Source organism: Nipponia nippon, unplaced genomic scaffold, assembly GCF_047370975.1.
Source record: "Nipponia nippon isolate SJK-2023a ecotype South Korea unplaced genomic scaffold, ASM4737097v1 scaffold_26, whole genome shotgun sequence".
Taxonomy (NCBI): Eukaryota; Metazoa; Chordata; class Aves; order Pelecaniformes; family Threskiornithidae; genus Nipponia; species Nipponia nippon.
The window spans coordinates 7163465-7182437 of NW_028262343.1; the positions used below are offsets into that span (position 1 = coordinate 7163465).

General features: G+C 44.7%; 1 protein-coding gene across 1 annotated transcript in view; it reads right to left on the reverse strand.

Annotated features, from left to right (window-relative positions):
• The window catches only part of LOC148055214 (mitogen-activated protein kinase kinase kinase 1-like), an 80990-nt gene extending 62975 nt beyond the window's left edge, over window positions 1–18015 (reverse strand). Inside the window, exon 1 of the mRNA XM_087762408.1 lies at window positions 17515–18015. Coding sequence (XP_087618534.1) covers window positions 17515–17966 — 452 coding nt within the window. The 5' untranslated portion in view covers window positions 17967–18015. The remainder of the gene's footprint in view (window positions 1–17514) is intronic.
• Between the last annotated feature and the right edge of the window lie 958 nt (window positions 18016–18973).

Sequence of the window (18973 nt, forward strand, 5' to 3'; positions counted from 1 at the left end):
CCCCAGTTATATACTGAGCATGACGTCATATGGTGTGGAATAGCCCTGTGGCCAATGTGGGTCAGGCCCCCTGGCTGTGCCCCCTCCCAGCTTCTTGTACGCCATGCAGAGCATGGGAAGCTGAAAAGTCCTTGACTGGTGTAACCACTACTTAGCAACAACTAAAACATCAGTGTGTTATCAACATTATTCTCATACTAAATCCAAAACACAGCACTATACCAGCTACTAAGAAGAAAATTAACTCTATCCCAGCTGAAACCAGGACAGCTGACTTCAGTCCAGACTGCACAGGACAAGTAAAGAACACACTTCCACATAATTCTATCCTGGAAAACTAGAGGTGCTTGCATAGTCAGCTTCAGTCATATTTCTAACAACATGTAATATGCAAACATTCAGATATAGGACCCAAATAGTATTTCTGACCACTGCAGATAGGAAAAGTCAACACTTCCACAAGACAGCCTTCCCATCTACTTGCTTAATATGTCTGGGTTAAGCATTAGCCAGCCAGCCACACATCTACACAAAGTTAGAAGCAAGGTGCTGTATGACTATGGAATAGCACAATTCTCAACACTTCTACTGACTGCTCATTCACAGTTTCTGAAGGACTAGTGTAGTTAAACTGAGAGAGTTAAACTTTTCAACTCGTATATATTATTTTAGTGACTACAGATAAGTCTACATACTTATACTATACTTATACTATACATTATAAGTATATATTATTTTAGTGACTACAGATAAGTCTTCAGTAACCCAACAAATCCTTATCAAAAGTTGCCATGGTAAAAACTAGCTACATTAACCACTTCCCTCATGAGAGCCAGCTTTTTCCCCTCACAGTTATAAAAACATGCCATTTATTTGAACATGGAAAGGTAGTAACAGTGCTAGACCCACATTGTCTCATTTCCTGTTTCCTTTTAGGTATCAAAATGCAGACCTTACCACAAAAAGGTTCAGAAATACAATGAAAGAGACATTGGAGAGATATGTTAGTTCTCTAAAGTGAGCTTACGGGGGGGGGGGGGGGGGGGGGGGAGGCAAGTGCTATGTAATCTTTTCTTATTTTCTGAAACTGATTGTAAAGAAACCTGAAAGATTAGATAGACTGTTACTGACAAATGCCAAAAACCTTGGCCAATTATAACAACTACAATGAAAACATCAACTGCATTTATGCTTACCCACTAATTTTTTGTGGTTTCAAGAAAAAAAAGTCTTAATTTCTTTAGGGCAAAATCCATAGGTCTGCTCTGTGCCTCCACCAAATCATAAATTTGTCATCATGCTCGCTGCATAAGAAAGTGTTTTGAAATCCAGAGGCAACTGTGTCTTCTCCCCCAAAGTTTTACTGAAAATACTTAATGGCAAAAAAAAGAGCTTGTCCTTCTTAAGGTACCAGCTCCCATAACACAAGCTGTGTTCTCCCCACAGAGGGGAGACAGAGCACAGCTGGTCCCAACTAGTATAACTAGTAGAGCTCTTTAGCAGATGATAATGTTTCACAGATCTGAAAATGCAGCAATTGCATAAATCAGTCCTCCATCTGTTTTTGGCTTTGTTCCAAGCCAGTTTACCTACTTACTAGTTGTGCAAATCAGGGAGATGTATAGACCTTTTGGCTCTGAGATCAGAGAAACTTTGTGCACATTTTGTACCAATGTTAACAGGAGAAGGTTAATTTGTTCAGTAGTCTTTCCCTTACAAGCATTAATTGGAACAGAGCTGAATTATTTCCCAATAAGCTGGAACAAGCAAACAGTATTTTCTTTCCCCAAAATCTTATGGCTCCTTAAGTATAATTATTTATAGTTAAAAAGATCCTAGGCTTAAAGAAAAAAAAAAAACAATCAATCATATTCTTACTTTTGACAACTTTCACTGTTATATCTTTTGAATCAGGGTTTTAATCATGACAAACTCACTCTTTTTAGATATTTCACAAATCAGCATGGTCTAGGCAGAAGCAACCTAAGATTAGTGAGGCAGACCACTCTTATGAGCCCCATAGCAGGTTTTTATGTAGCTGAAGGCCATAGGATGCACAGCACTTACCTAGTCATTGCGAGCACAACAGGCTTCATGCCAGCATAGCCCTGCTGCCAGTAGTTCGATAGAGTTGATAAGCAGAGAAGCTTCAATCAGAACCTTGCAACAGTCACATGTAACTCCAAGGCAGGCATAGTGGTAATTTGGGTCCTGATTTTCCTCTGAATTGGGATTCAGGTTTTGAATGAAACCCAGATCAGAGAAGTTTCACCTACTCAGTGATAAACCTTGCTTCATCTCAGCCTAAGGCACCAATACCACAAATTGTATAGATACACAAGAAGTGAACACTTGCTCAAAAGAATACCAGTAAAACCTATAAGGCTCCACCATTGCATAAGGTTTTTACTAGAGGCTCACTCACAAGATTAAAACCTGTATTTTTGTTTAGGTCCCAGCTATTTATGGTTATTTAGGTCTCAAATATTTGTGCATATGTGAGTATTGTTAAAGACAATGGAACTACTTATGCATACAGCTAAGCTGCTGCCTAGAAATTTTTTTTAATTATTTGTCAACTCAGAAAAAGTCAGAGACCCATTTCAATGAAGCTCCTATGGAACTTTGTCTACACAGTAGAAGCTGGCAGATTTCCTACTAGTTCCCCTTGCTAGCTCTTCAGCAGTCCACCCTGTGGGCTGAAAGGAAGTCAAAAGCCTAAAAGTTCTGGCTGTGTTCTCCCTTGCAGTCTTGATTCCCAGGGTCTAACAAGTGGCCTGCCCTGGCACTGGACCTCTATTCCCATTTGCAGTCAATTTTAAAAATATAGAAGTGTAATTCATACATAGCCGATTTCAAAATACCAAAGTCCTTGTCCTTCCCCACTTGGCTTCACTGGGCATTCTCACTAGTGGCAGAACTGTAAAATACTGTCACAAACATGCAACTCTGAGCAGGTCAGAACAAGCAAACAGTAGAGCATACTAATTTTCTGCTGAGGTACTAAGGGGAATTATATGCTTCAGCATATTTACTAGGACAAGATAGTTTACCATTGTACCTGAACATGCTGGAACTTAACCACATGCTTAAAAGACAAAACTGAAGATAAAGTAGCACTGTTCCTCTTTACCATATTTACACATAACTTTCTAAAGAGCTGATCTATACTTCAAAATTTTCAATATAAATAACAGTTTCAAGACCAAGTATACTCCAAATGAGTTTAGAAAGATGAACATTAAACAGTTTCAGTAGTTTAACTAAATCTTTCCCCCATTTTCTCTAGTGATATTAAAGACAGTACCTTTCTGAGAAAGGCCAGAGTTTTCACAAAGGTTTATGATGTTATTAGTAAGCTTACATTATATAGAATATCCCAAGAGCAACAGCCAAGGAAAACTACCAACACTGATGCATTTGGTACAGACAGTAAACATTTGAATGAGATGTCATCAAGACTTCTCTCATGGACATCTCATAGGGCAACTTTCAGCTCAAAGCCTTCCAGCAATTTTTTTTTTTTCTCCCCTTCAAAAAGGCAAGTCCAGCTTCCATTGTAGAAGAGTCTAGGACCGCAGTCTGCAAGCCCTGACTTCTCTTATCTTGGACAGAAAAAAGCTTGGCCTGAGAAATTCCTTTGGGCTGAAACGTGCATCCCAGATACAAGGAAACAGTTCATACTTATTCTACTGATCTGCTGCTTTCTATCGCTTTCCCCCCGTGTTTTCCCAAGAGAGTCACTTGGGCCCATCTGCCTTTGAAGTACCTACACAAAAAAAAAGAGCTTTCTTTTAAGAATTGAATCCTTCCACTACCAACGATAAAGCCAAAATGAATGGCAACAGCAACCATTTTGAATGGAGGCATGCTGACCCACAGCAGAAGCCAAAAACAATGGCCAGGCATTACACCACTGTAACCCACTACAACAATTCTAGATTGCCCCATATCATCACCTAAACCAAATACTTTGCCAGTCATTAATATTACCCTCAGCAAGCTGAGTGAGAAGAATCAGTGTACATCAGTTTACAATACTTAACACATCCTTACATGAAAGAACCTTCCTACTTTGCACATATGGAAAACTTCTTAGTTTAATGCAAAATATTTTATTACTCAGTTCCCTGATGGGGATTACCTACCTTCTTCCCACAAGAAAAAGGTAGTTTGAGTGTCAGTTTGCACATCAGTCTTCACAGTGAGAGAAACCAAGTAGATGAGTCATCCAATCTTTTCTATATTAGTTTGGCACAACGCACTCCTAAAATGACAACCCTGAAGACTATCTGCATTGTTCTCTGCCAGAGATCTGCATAGCTTAAGGAGTTTCATTTCATGCCTTCTTGTACACTAGGCAGGGGGGTGAGAAAGCTCCTTCTCCTCCCTCTTCCTGTAGCACTGGCTTAGAACAAATACAGAGAACAATCTGCATGTCTTCAAGACCTCTTCCGGACATACCCCTGCTCTTCCTCCCAAGAGCCTCTGAGAAGGATAAGAAACATGCAGTTGCAGCTCAGAGCAAATTCTTGTCAGGGGAAGAAACAAACTCTCAGTTATTTTTAGGAAGATGTTTGAAGAAGGTGTGAACAAGCCTTTGTGGATCAGAAGGTACCAGTGCAGGAGATCCTAACCCTAACCTTGGGGGTTCAAAGAGAAAGCTAGTTCTGCTTGTTACAGTAACCTTGCCAGAAACCAGCAGCCACAACTGCAGGGCAGGCAGCAAAGAGCGTGGCTGTGTTTGCTTAGCAGTATGGAAGAACTAGTATCCACACTTATGACTGAAAACCTAATAGAAACCCAAGTGCCCCTGTGCTTCCTACTGACTGGGGCATCCAATGTGCCTGCAGAGCACAGAAAACCTACTGTATTGAATTGTTAATTACAAATAAAAGGAGAACTTACAGTTAAAAGATACAACAAATTCATGTCTATTCTATATTTACAGAAGAGATTGTTTTCCAGAACTATATGCAGACATTATTGAAATTATTTTTAAAAATAAACTTAAAACTATATTAATATGCATAAGAGAAACTCCATCCAGCCCCACTGTTTAAAAACCAGCCATTCACATTTCCATTTCAACTTTGAACTTCCTGACAATGCATTTCACAACTATAGGAACCATCACCTATGTTTTATATAAATAAATAATCCAACAAAATTAATAAGCAATATGGATCCTTAATATGGGAGATCCTTTCCAAATTTTTAAGAACATATTAACACTGTTTCAGTGAGCTTCCATACTAATCACAACTGCAATATTTTCTTACATTAAGCAAACAAGCCTTTAGTCACAGGCTAGGCATCTTAAAGATATTTACTTCAGTGAAAAAACAAAAGTTTCAGATGTATTTTATGGGAACATTTAAGATACTGATTACATATGTGGTGATAAAGTTAAAACTTGCAACAAGAGGAAAAAAGTGAAAGTAATGTTAGTATCATACCTGGCAACTCTGCAGTCTAAAAACATGAAAAAAGTTTTAAAACTGTAAAATATTGATAAATTGAGAAAACTGTCACTGACTACACATGAATTTTCAAAATACATATTCAGCAACCAGAAATTAGAGTACTATCATAAATCAAAGCAATTAGAATATTGTCTTAACCATAACAACAGACAAACACTTGCCTGCTAGAGTACATTAATCTGACAAGGTCAAACTCTACATGAACTGCAAACTGGAGGTAACTGCAAGTTTCACCACACATTTCAGATATTTTAATTTTGTATGCCTCTTCAGATACAGAACAGGGAAATATTACCTGAAGGTAATTGGGAGACCCTATTATCCACTAAGCTTTGACACTTCCCTTTTAAAGAATACAAAGGATTACCAAAATAAAATTCCGCAAGCATTTATTGGTAGTAAAATGGGAGGTAACACTGATTTGTTTAAGAAACAAAACTGTTTCTCAAATTGGTATTATAACAAATTAGATTTTTTTCCTTCAATGCCAAGCCCTTTCAGATGCTGAAAGGAACAATTCTGAAGATACAAGCATGATGGTCATAAAAAAATCCTCAGAGTATAAGAGGGTATTTGACAGAAATAACTAGTGAAATGAAATGCATATGCATGGGTCAAAATGAGGAGTATTAGTTACATACCTTTGAGGGTTAGCTACCAGCTCACAAAAGGACCTGATCACCATTGCCGACAGCTGAGCAAAGACTCATTTCAGTTTGCTCAAAAGCAAGATGACAGGATGCTCAAGAGGAGGATGGAAAAGAGCTCAGAAAACAGTGTCAGATGTGGTCAGATGTCAGCATGGTCTAGCAGACAGAATCCATTTCTCCAGCACTCTACTCCCACTTTCCAGAGTAACCCTGGGTAAGTTACAAGGAGGTTCAGTATCAACAGCAGTGTGTCAGCAATAAATACTGTGAAATCTATTGATGAGAAATACTAGGGAAGAACTGAAGTCACCTGGTGTAATAGGTATATTAGTAGCCATTCCACTACAAATTAGAATATTAGGACAAGAGAGATGAGAACAAATGATGATGATGCAGACAAAGATCCATCCAAGGGGCTGACTGGGGTAAGCCAGTCAGCCCCACACATTACAACGGCCACTGGTAAGAAAAAAAGAAGGGTAATTGTCATAGGTGACTCCCTTCTGAGGGGAACAGAGGGCCCGATATACTGACCGGACCTATCCCATAGGGAAGTCTGTTGCCTCCCTGGGGCAAGGATAAGAGACATTACCAGGAAGCTCCCTAGGCTGGTAAAAGCATCCGATTATTATCCACTATTGGTTGTTCAGGTCGGCAGTGATGAGGTAGCCGAGAGAAGTACAAAGACGATCAAAAGGGACTTTAGAGAACTGGGACGATTACTTGAAGGATCAGGAGCACAGGTAGTGTTTTCCTCCATCCCTTCAGTAGCCGGGAGGCATACAGAAAGGAACAGGAAGACCCACCTCATCAACACGTGGCTCAGAGGCTGGTGCCAGAGGTGGAATTTTGGGGTTTTTGACCATGAGGCAGTTTACATGGCACCAGGCCTGCTGGAGACAGATGGGGTTCACCTGTCACAAAGGGGGAAAAGGATCCTGGCTCAGGAGCTAGCAGGCCTCATTGAGAGCGCTTTAAACTAGATGCGAAGGGGGAAGGGGATAAAACCAGGCTTGCCAGGGATGAGCCTAGGGGTGGCACGCCTCGTATTGGTGAAGAGATCTATAGCCCAACTGAAGTGCATTTACACCAACGCGCGCAGCATGGGCAATAAACAGGAGGAGCTGGAAGCCATTGTGCGGCACGAAAACTACGATGTGGTCGCCATCACGGAAACATGGTGGGATGACTCACGCAACTGCAGTGCTGCAATGGATGGCTACAAGCTCTTTAGAAGGGACAGGCTAAGAAGGAGAGGTGGAGGGGTAGCCCTGTATGTTAGGGAGTGTTTTGACTGTCTAGAGCTCAACAAAGGTAATGATAAGGTTGAGCGCTTATGGGTAAAGATCAGAGGGAAGGCTAATAAAGCAGATATCCTGGTGGGAGTCTGTTACAGACCACCCAACCAGGATGAAGCAGCAGATCAAATATTCCATAAGCGGTTGGCTGAAGTCTCGCAATCCCTAGCCCTCCTTGTTCTCATGGCAGACTTCAACTTACCAGATGCCTGCAGGAAATACAATACAGTGGAGAGGAAACAGTCCAGGAGGTTCCTGGAGCGTGTGGGAGATAGATAACTTCCTGACGCAGCTGGTAAGTGAGCCAACCAGGGGAGGTGCCCCACTGGACCTGCTGTTTACGAACAGAGAAGGCCTGGTGGGCAATGTGGTGGTCGGAGGCTGTCTTGGGCTCAGCGACCATGACATGATAGAGTTTTCAATTCTAGGAGAAGTAAGGAGGGGGGTCAGCAAAACCGCTACCCTGAACTTTAGAAGGGCAGACTTTGGATTGTTTAGGAGTCTGGTTAACAGAGTCCCTTGGGAGGCAGTCCTGAAGGGCAAAGGAGTCCAGGAAGGTTGGACATTATTCAAGGAGGAAGCCTTAAAGGCACAGAAGCAGGCTGTCCCCATGTGCCAAAAGACGAGCAGGCGAGGAAGAAGACCGGCCTGGCTGAACAGGGAGGTTTTGCTGGGACTTGGCGGGGGGGGGGGGGGGAGACGAAACACAAACAAACAAAAAAAACACCACCAAAAAAAAAAACCACCAGAGTTTACCATGTTTGGAAGAAGGGGCAGGCAACTCAGGAAGACCACAAGGATATTGTTAGGTTATGCAGGGAGAAAATTAGAAAGGCAAAAGCCCCAGCTAGAACTTAAACTGGCCACTGCAGATAACAAAAAGAACATAAAAGAAAAGAGATAACAAAAAACGTTTTCACAAATATATCAGCAACAGAAAGAGGGCCAAGGAGAATCTCCCTCCTTTGTTGGATGCAGAGGGAAACATCGCCACAAAGGCTGAGGAGGAGGATGAGGTACTTAATGCCTTCTTTGCCTCAGTCTTTAATAGTCAGACCAGTTGTTCTCAGGGTACCCAGCCCCCTGAGCTGGAAGACAGGGCTGGGGAGCAGAATGAAGCCCCCATTATCCAAGGGGAAATGGTTAGCAACCTGCTACACCATGTAGACACACAGAAGTCTATGGGGCTGGATGGGATCCACCCAAGGGTACTGAGGGAGCTGGCGAAAGTGCTCACCAAGCCACTTTCAATCCTTTATCAGCAGTCCTGGTCAACCGGGGAGGTCCCAGCTGACTGGAAGCTAGCAAATGTGACACCCATCTACAAGAAGGGTCGGAAGGAGGATCCCGGGAATTACAGGCCTGTCAGCCTGACCTCGGTGCCAGGGAAGATCATTGAGCAGATCATCCTGAGTGCCATCACATGGCACGTGTGGGACAACCAGGGGATCAGGCCCAGCCAGCATGGGTTCATGAAGGGAAGGTCCTGCTTGACTAACCTGGTCTCCTTCTATGACAAGGTGACACGCTTAGTGGATGAGGGAAAGGCTGTGGATGTTGTCTGCCTGGACTTTAGTAAGGCCTTTGACACTGTCTCCCACAGCATTCTCCTGGAGAAGATGGCTGCTCACAGCTTGGATAAGTGCACTCTGCATTGGGTAAAAAACTGGCTGGATGGCCGAGCCCAGAGAGTGGTGGTGAATGGAGTCAAATCCAGTTGGTGGCCAGTCACAAGTGGTGTTCCCCAGGGCTCAGTATTGGGGTCAGTCCTGTTCAATATCTTTATCAGTGATCTGGATGAGGGCACACCTCGAATACCGTGTTCAGTTTTGGGCTACTACAAGACAGACATCGAGGTGCTGGAGCGTGTCCAGAGAAGGGCAACAAAGCTGGTGAAAGGTCTAGAGCACAAGTCTTATGAGGAGCAGCTGAGGGAGCTGGGGTTGTTTAGTCTGGAGAAGAGGAGGCTGAGGGGAGACCTTATTGCTCTCTACAACTACCTGAAAGGAGGTTGTAGCGAGGTGGGGGTCGGTCTCTTCTCCCAAGTAACAGGACAAAAGGAAAAGGCCTCAAGTTGTGCCAGGGGAGGTTTAGATTGGATATGAGGAAAAATTTCTTCACCAAGAGAGTGGTTAGGCATTGGAACAGACTTCCCAGGGAAGTGGTGCAATCACAATCCCTGGAAGTATTCAAAAAACATGTGGATGTGGTGCTTAGGGACATGGTTTAGAGGTGGACCTGGCAGTTAGGTTAATGGTTGGACTCTATGATCTCAGAGGTCTTTTCCAAGCTTAATGATTCTATGAAACAGTATTATGTAAGACTTCCACGTAATATGAGATTAGTTTACACTTCAGGGATACAAAAGAAATACACTGTCTCAGTGTGAAACAAGGGTAGACTGACTTGAATTCCAGTTTCATCTCATAGCAGAGAATCCAGAATATTCAATGACAAGTGTAAAAGAAAAGTGTTTTAAGTGTAAAAGAAAAAAAACCCGCTTTTTACAAACACCTTCAAATCCTTAGTCATCAGATGCTGGGCACTATCAAAAAAATTGGACACTTCTGAGCAAAATTAATAAGGGAGTGTTGGCTGTATCAGCTTTTGTTAAGACAATTTGAGAAGTATTTCATCAGTTTCCAGACAGAAAGTAAATGATTCCCAATTTCAAGTGATTCTTAATTATCAAGTAAATAGAGCTGCTGGGTTTTTTCAGGACATTTTCCATTCAAGATCCAATGAAACTGATCTTCAAAAAAGCAAGCTTCAATTTACCAGATATCTCCTGGAAATACAAAACAGCAGAGAGGAAGCAGTCTAGGAGGTTCCTGGAGCATGTGGGAGATAGATAACTTCGTGATGCAGCTGGTGAGTGAGCCAACCAGGGGAGGTGCCCCACTGGACCTGCTGTTTACAAACAGAGAAGGCCTGGTGGGCAATGTGGTGGTCGGAGGCTGTCTTGGGCTCAGCGACCATGACATGATAGAGTTTTCAATTCTAGGAGAAGTAAGGAGGGGGGTCAGCAAAACCACTACCCTGAACTTTAGAAGGGCAGACTTTGGATTGTTTAGGAGTCTGGTTAACAGAGTCCCTTGGGAGGCAGTCCTGAAGGGCAAAGGAGTCCAGGAAGGCTGGATGTTATTCAAGATGGAAGTCTCAAAGGCACAGAAGCAGGCCATGTCCATGTACCGCAAGTCGAGCAGGCGGGGGAGAAGACAGGCCTAGCTGAACAGAGAGCTTTGGCTGGAACTCAGGAAAAAAAGGAGAGCTTACCACCTTTGGAAGAAGGGGCAGGCGACTCAGGGGGATTACAAGGATGTTGTGAGGATATGCAGGGAGAAGATCAGAAAGACGAAGGTGCAGCTGGAACTTAAACTGGCCACCGCCATTAAAGACAACAAAAAAAGTTTTTATAAATACATCAGTGACAAAAAGGAGGGCCAGGGAGAATCTCCCTCCTTTGTTGGATGCAGAAGGTAACCTGGCCACGAAGGCTGAGGTACTTAATGCCTTCTTTGCTTCAGTCTTTAATAGTCAGACTGGTCATCCTCGGGGTTTTCAGGCCCCTGAGCTGGGAGATGGAGATAGGATGCAGAGTGAAGTCCCAGTTGTTGAAGAGGTGGCAGTCACTGACCTGCTCCTCCACCTGGATGCCCACAAGTCCATGGGCCCAGATGGGATCCACCTGAGGATACTGAGGGAGGAGCTGGCCAAGCCACTCTCCATCATTTATCAGCAGTCCTGGTCAACCGGGGAGGTCCCAGATGACTGGAAGCTAGCAAATGTGACACCCATCTACAAGAAGGGTCGGAAGGAGGATCCAGGGAACTACAGGCCTGTCAGCCTGACCTCAGTGCCAGGGAAGGTCATGGAGCAGATCATCCTGGGTGCCATTACACAGCACGTGTGGGACAACCGAGGGATCGGGCCCAGCCAGCATGGGTTTATGAAAGGGAGATCCTGCTTCACTAACCTGGTCTCCTTCTATGACAAGGTGACCCGCTTAGTGGATGAGGGAAAGGCTGTGGATGTTGTCTACTTGGACTTTAGTAAGGCCTTTGACACTGTCTCCCACAGCATTCTCCTGGAGAAGCTGGCTGCTCACAGCTTGGATAAGTGCACTCTGCGTTGGGTTAAAAACTGGCTGGATGGCCGAGCCCAGAGAGTGGTGGTGAATGGAGTCAAATCCAGTTGGTGGCCAGTCACAAGTGGTGTTCCCCAGGGCTCAGTGTTGGGGCCAGTCCTGTTCAACATCTTCATTGATGATCTGGATGAGGGGATTGAGTGCACCCTCAGTAAGTTTGCAGATGACACCAAGTTGGGTGGAAGTGTTGATCTGCTGGAGGGTAGGAAGGCCCTGCAGAGGGACCTGGACAGGCTGGATCGATGGGCCGGGGCCAACTGTATGAGGTTCAACAAGGCTAAGTGCCAGGTCCTGCACTTGGGTCACAACAACCCCATGCAATGCTACAGGCTGGGGGAGGAGCGGCTGGAGAGCTGCCTGGCAGAAAAGGACCTGGGGGTGCTGGTTGACAGCCGCCTGAACATGAGCCAGCAGTGTGCCCAGGTGGCCAAGAGGGCCAATGGCATCCTGGCCTGTATCAAGAATAGTGTGGCCAGCAGGACCAGGGAGGTGATAGTGCCCCTGTACTCGGTACTGGTGAGGCCGCACCTCAAGTACTGTGTTCAGTTTTGGGCCCCTCACTACAAGGACACCGAGGTGCTGGAGCGTGTCCAGAGAAGGGCAACGAAGCTGGTGAAGGGTCTGGAGCACAAGTCTTATGAGGAGAGGCTGAGGGAACTGGGGCTGTTTAGTCTGGAGAAGAGGAGGCTGAGGGGAGACCTTATTGCTCTCTACAACTACCTGAAAGGAGGTTGTAGCGAGGTGGGGGTCAGTCTCTTCTCCCTAGTAACAAGCGATAGGACGAGAGGAAACAGCCTCAAGCTGTGCCAGGGGAGGTTTAGGTTAGATATTAGGAAAAACTTCTTCACTGAGAGGGTGGTCAAGCATTGGAAGAGGCTGCCCAGGGAAGTGGTTGAGTCTCCATCCCTGGAGGTATTTAAAGAACGGATAGATGTGGTGCTCGAGGACATGGTATAGATGGACTTGGCAGTGATAGGTTAACGGTTGGACTCAATGATCTTAAGGGTCTTTTCCAACCTTGACGATTCTATGAAAAACACAAAACCCTAAAAAGCCAAAACACACACTCCCAAACCCACAAACCTATCTTATGTGAAAAAATAATCAAGACTATTCACCACCAAGCAGGATTCTCCAGTTCTGCAGGGTGGTGAGACAGGAAATCAGAAGTGTCCTACAGGCAACACACTCAGCCTCCAGGTAAAGATAAAAAGGGAGGGAAGCAACAGAAAGCAACTTTCCACTTAACCACATTCTCCTAGTCACCTAGAGACAAGTTATGAAGCCCTCTTAAAAGCTTTCTGTCCATTTTGCCTCGAACAAAAGAATGAACTGTAATTCTATCGTTTTAAGTGAGAGCAGAGCAGATAAAAAGTAAAATAAGACAACCCTCTCACAGAGAATCCACCAAGAACACAGAGATTAGCATTAGAAACTCCAGAACTCAGACCAGATTCATTCTCTTATCACCACTGCTGCTAAAGACTAGCTGTTCTTTAAACAAACTCGTAAAGCTATGTGGCAACATATAATTTCTACTTTATACAACCTTAAGCCAACTTTCACCAATACTGGAAGCCAGTAAAAGCATTCCCACAGTCACCCTACCCCCAGCCACTTGTTTCCACTGCCACCTCATCCTCTCCTGCACTGGGATAAACTTCTGCACAGCTGCACCATTACCTTTACTCCAACTTCAAACAATAACAAATGCATTAGCACAGTAAAAAAAAAAAAAAAAAAACCAACCCAAAAAACTCATGAAGTTCAAATCCATCACACAGAAGGAAAAACTGATCTTCAAAAGTATCTTGTAGTCTACATGTTTGAGCTTTGGATAAGGCACAATTGCACACATCTACACACAGGTATCACGCTGATCAGTACCTAGACTCCACTGAGTGACAGTGAAGACTTAACCTTTAGTATCACTAAATCAAATGAGACAAAGCTCCAGATTAGTTAGTTACAATCTATTTACTTTGCATAGGAACAAAGAAACTGCCATACCAGATCAAATCATTTAAGCAGAACCCTACCACTTGCAATAACTAATAGCGATAAAAATCAGACATGGTAGAAGATGACCCTCTTCCAAAAACACTCTCAAGCCACAGAGCACAAAAGAGGTAGGAGGTGAAACTTCTCTCACAGTAGTATTCAGCTTAAACTGGAAGCAGAAAATTTGGCAGCTTATTTAAGCAGACAGCGAAAAATATCCAGCATTATGGACTTGGTTAAAACACATAAAATTATATTTTACCTTGGCTATTCTTAGCCAAGGTAAATAAGCTATATTTTTTACCTTAGCTACATTCTGACAACATGAACTGAGAACATTATCATTTCAGTAGAAAAAGAGCATGTCAAACCTTGGCCACACTGTGCTTTCACTGTAGTTACTCTCCCTCTGTTCTCACTCCACTGCCCAGTCCAGTGCTCTCAATACGTTCATGCCCTCCTTTGAAAGTCACCAAACAAAGGTGCTACAAATTGATAAGCAGAGCTAAAACTGACAAGCTTTTAATAGTACACTTGTACATATAGTCAAAACTTCAGTTTCACTGTGTCTTTGGTATCTCTAGCAGACATCAATGCAAACAGCAATTGCAGAAAATATAGCATAAATATCTACAAAGGTTGTCTTGCAGCTGAACTATCTGACAAGTCTGCCACAGCTAGCATATGCATTTTCAAATTCAAACACTTAGTTTTCACCCAAGTCACACAGTACATGGTTACTATATTCAGAGGAGACTAATTGCAACATTTCCCACTTTTCATTTTTATAAACACAGGGTTATAGAAGTATAACTAATTCTGTACTCAGGGATGTAGTAAGTCACCTACACCAATTTCAGACAAAAAACCATCACTTAAATGGTTTGAACGTTTTAAGAGAACATTGTTAAGGTCGCAGAGAAGGAGGTGCATTTTGCCTACATAGATTTGCCTCAAATTGGAAGTTATAACTTCCATGTTATGATGTGTCCATGATAAGTTACAAGAAATCATATTACAGTTATCACTGAACTCACCGTTAGGATCTTTTTCTATAAACCAAATCAATATACTGTCAGTATAGACATGGGATAAAAGGTCTGAAGTGCTTTATCTTGAAGCTGCATTTCCTAGTAAAACAACTCCCTCCTCCTCTTACAGCAATATAAAAAGATAGCTTATAACATTCACAGCTTTTAGTGATAATATTTGTTCTACTGCCCTGACAAGCAGAATGCTTGAGAGATTAAAGAAAAAAAGGTAATATTTACATTTAGGACTTAACAGCAGAGTCAGTTTTCCTTCTCAGCTTCATTCTGAGGCTCATGCAGGTCTTCCAGCATAAACAGAAAATCTATTTAAAAAGAAAGTGACTGTAATAACAGAGACTGATAAGACAACTTTGGAGCAAGTACAGTATCTTTTAACAAACAGTACAGCCTTACAGGAAAGTACAACTACTGTATTTAAAAACAGAATAGAAAACCTCCACATAACATTATTTTGATTATGCCCTTCAGTTCACTTCTTAAATGTCTGGGCAACAGCTGCATGCACAAATTTAATCTGTAATACGCTAACTGCTACTCACATACAAATTTATCTCCCTCCTCCGGCTATAGCAAGTTAATATTACTATAAGGGCAGAAAGATGTTTTAAATTCTTGATGCGGCCTGACAAAGTAGTACTTTGTCCAACATCTGTATGCCGCGTTACCAGTAAACAGAATTATTATTATCCTATAAATGCTCATATAGAGTATTTCTGAAGAAAAATCACTATTAATGTTGCCATGTATTTAAATTTACCGTGAATACAGTTGAAAAGTAGACTATCTCACTAAAATACTAAAGGGAAAAGCACTTGGAATATTAACAAATCATAGAAAATGCTAAATGCCTAGTCAAACATGAGAGCGCATTTGGGGAGAAGGGTTTTAACTCATACACACACTCAAAGCACTGACTTGTCCAAATGCAGGCACTTAAAAGTAAGCAAAACTGTCCATGTGAAAGGAAAAAATCCACAGCTACTCTGTCATTGCTGCTGTGGGACTGACTAGCAAGGATGGACTCAATGTTTCAGCATCAATGCGACATATATTGACCTTCCTGTACCTCTAATATCAAGCGTAACTCCCACTTATTAAAACAACTCAAAGTCTCCTGGTGATAAGCATGTTCTGACACTGACTATTTTCCTTGAAAGCCACGAAACTGGATACAATTGTATTACGAGATACAGTACATTATAAATTCACGGCTCAATAGACAAAAGTAGTGCTAAGAGTCATAAAAAAAAGCCCAAGATACTTGCTAAAATTCATACATGTTCTTTTTCCCCTCCTGAAACATTTAAGATTTCCCACTAATCCTTCTTTAAGTACAGAGGCATTTCTTATATGTTAGGACCACATGATATCAAGTATTTTTACACTGCCCTAGAAATAGGCCAAAATCCATCAGAATTGCTGAAAATTCATATAAACAGGACATTGGTCTATAAACCAGTTTTTATTATGGTAGTCCCAAGATAAGTCAACCTTTAAAAAAATATCCTTGAGGGTTAGCTGCCATAAGAAACAACTAAAAAGAATAAAACTAAAAGCCATCTGTTCAAACTGGAACTAGATTTCTTATGAGGTTTAAATAATTAGCCAGGCAAACTGTAAGGCAGCACTAAAATAGGTTTTTTGATGTTAATACTAAGTCCTTAAACTACACAGTCCATATCATGTAAAACCTTACAAGAAATCCATATGAAATTATCAACTTCACATCAAAATTACACCATCGCTACTGCAGTGCCTTCCCACACACATACCAGTTTGACCTCGCAAGTATATATTAAAGCTGAAATGTGCTCTGAAGTACTTAAACTGCTTCACCATGGACATGTTCACTTTCACCCTGAATACTTCCACATATATCAAATAGAACTGCCCATACTATGCCTATAAAACCTCAAGAAATTGGACTTATCAAATAAAACACACGGAAAGCAAACAAGGACTACAAACACAAGGGCACTAAATGAAACCACTCAAGTGTATCACCTAGACTGAACCACCACAAAGTTACTTTCTCTCTGAATAAGAGAAGGGACGTTTATGTTTGAAAGCCTTCCTTCCCCCTCCCTTACTAAAAAAAAAAAAAAAAAAAAAATCAAAGAAATCAGTTCCACAATACCACGATGCTGCAAGTTAGAATTAGACTTCAGAGAAGTCCTTTTTTTTTTTTTTAAAAAAAAAAAAAAGAAATAAAGTTACTCAATTTCGTGCAGCAAACTGCTAGGAAAGTGCAGAAAGCAGTTAGGTACTCAGTGAGCACCCGAAGCAGAAGCACAGCTGCCGCTTGAACCACGCCGCACCCTCGCGCCCTGCTCTGGCGCCGAGGCGACAGAGCTGCAGAAGAGTTAACGGGCTCCACTCGCACCGAGATCCAAAGGCTGACACATCCGACCTCGGTCCCCGCCACCACCACAAACTCAAACTTCAAAGCCTTTTGGGACTCCGGCAGAAGTTAAACACAGAAACACTCCCCCACACGGCTCGGCTCCGGCGCAGCTACGCCCACGGCGCAGGGACGCGCCGCCCCGACCCGCTCCTCCGGCGCCAGCTGCTGGGCCCCGCGCAGCCCCGCACCGCTGACAGCTGCGGGCGGCCCGCGGGGCAGCCCGGCGACCACCCCTCCCTCAAGCACGCGCCAGGTACCTCCGCGCCCCAGAAGACGGCGGACGAGAGCTGCCCGCCGCACCCCAGCCCTGCAATCCGCGGGCAGCTCCCGCCACCCCCGCATCCGCTCCTGGCCAGGCGGCAGCCGGGCGCCCGCGGGGGAGTGGAAACGGGGCGCCCGAGCCCTCCCCACGGGAACAGCCCCGCCGCCTCCACTGTCCCTCCACTGTCGTCCCCTCCCCCCCACCTCCCCCTCACCTCGTGGGGGGAGACGGCTCCATCCTCCGCTCCGCAGCGGGGTCGGTCCCCGCCGGACTCTCCGCCGGCAGCGGTTCCAGGAACTCGGCGCAGCGGCTGGGGGAGGCAGCCGGGCTGGCGGGGCTGGAGCGCGGCCCAGGCAGGTAGTGAAGCAGCAGCGTCTCGGGAGGCTCCAGCGAAGAGGAGGAGGACGAGGAGGCGGCGGCGGTGAGGAAGAGAGGCGCCTCAGGCAGCCGGTCCAGCTCCACACTCCGCACTTTGCGCAGCTGCTTCCGTCTCCAGTCAGAACGCTGCTCCCGGCAGCCGCCGCCGCCGCCCGCCTCCCGCAGGAGCCCCCCACCGCTCCCGGCGACACTCCCCGCGTCGCCCTTCAGGCTCCCAGCAGCGGCCACCTCCGCACTACTACCCGAGGATAATCCCGACAACGAAGTACGATTCCCCGCCGCCGCCATTTTCTCTAGCAGGTCATATAGGGCTCCCAAGGCTCGGGGGAAGATAGTACTCGACCCACTACGGAAACGGCGTAGGGAGGGGGTGGGAGGCAGGCAGCGGGCGCGGATTGGTGGCAGCAGGCGGGGCGGGGCGGCCGCCTGTAGGTGCAGCGGCCCGCGGCGGCGTCCCGCCCCCGCACAGGTGTTGGTGTCGCGTTCGCTCGTCAGGGGTAGGGTCTGGCCTGAGAGCTGGCGGAGGTGTTGGATGGGGAGGGTGTCCCTGTTCCCACGCGGACCTTCCCATGTGCAGGAGAGTGGTGGGTGCCCCTGCGGCCTCGAGGCGTGGGCCAGCCGCCGCCCTGTGAGGAGCCGGCGCTGTGGGGCAGCGCGGGAAAGCCCTTCCCGAAACGGGCTGGCTCCTGGTGGCGCCGCGCCCCAGCTCACAACACCCTGTCTGTGTGCTCCCTCTCCCTAGCACTCCCAAAACTTCCCCAGGCGATGTCCTCCCTGGGAGCCAGCCGAGAGGTGAGGAAGGAGCAAGATGCCTGCGGTGCCTTCCTGTGCTGCAGCGAACCGCTGGGAAATCGCTGCTGTGCCCAAGCTTACCTGCTCATTGGTCTCTGGGATTAGTATGTAATTCAATGCATATCCTTGTTTGCAGCTTTCACGTGTCCTTCTCTGAATTGGCAGGTGCTGCTTCACCTGTCCTCTGATACTTTTCCATGTCTGTAACTACTTGGAAGCATTAATGTCTTGTCGGAGTACACCCATTTCCATGTGTGCATATATATGCACATCTAGTTTAGATTATAGCCTGCCACATATACCTACCGCTGTGGCTTTTTCCCAAGAGACTGGGAGAGAGAGAAGAAAGGTAGGAGACATCACATGACCAGAACCTTGGGGAGGTCCAAGTAAAATTTACTCTTGGTCTAGATTTCCACTCGACCACAATTGGGTGGTTTTGCTTTCAACCTCTGAGCTGTGGAGAAGGGACTTAAAATTTTGCAAGAACAGAAGGGCATACA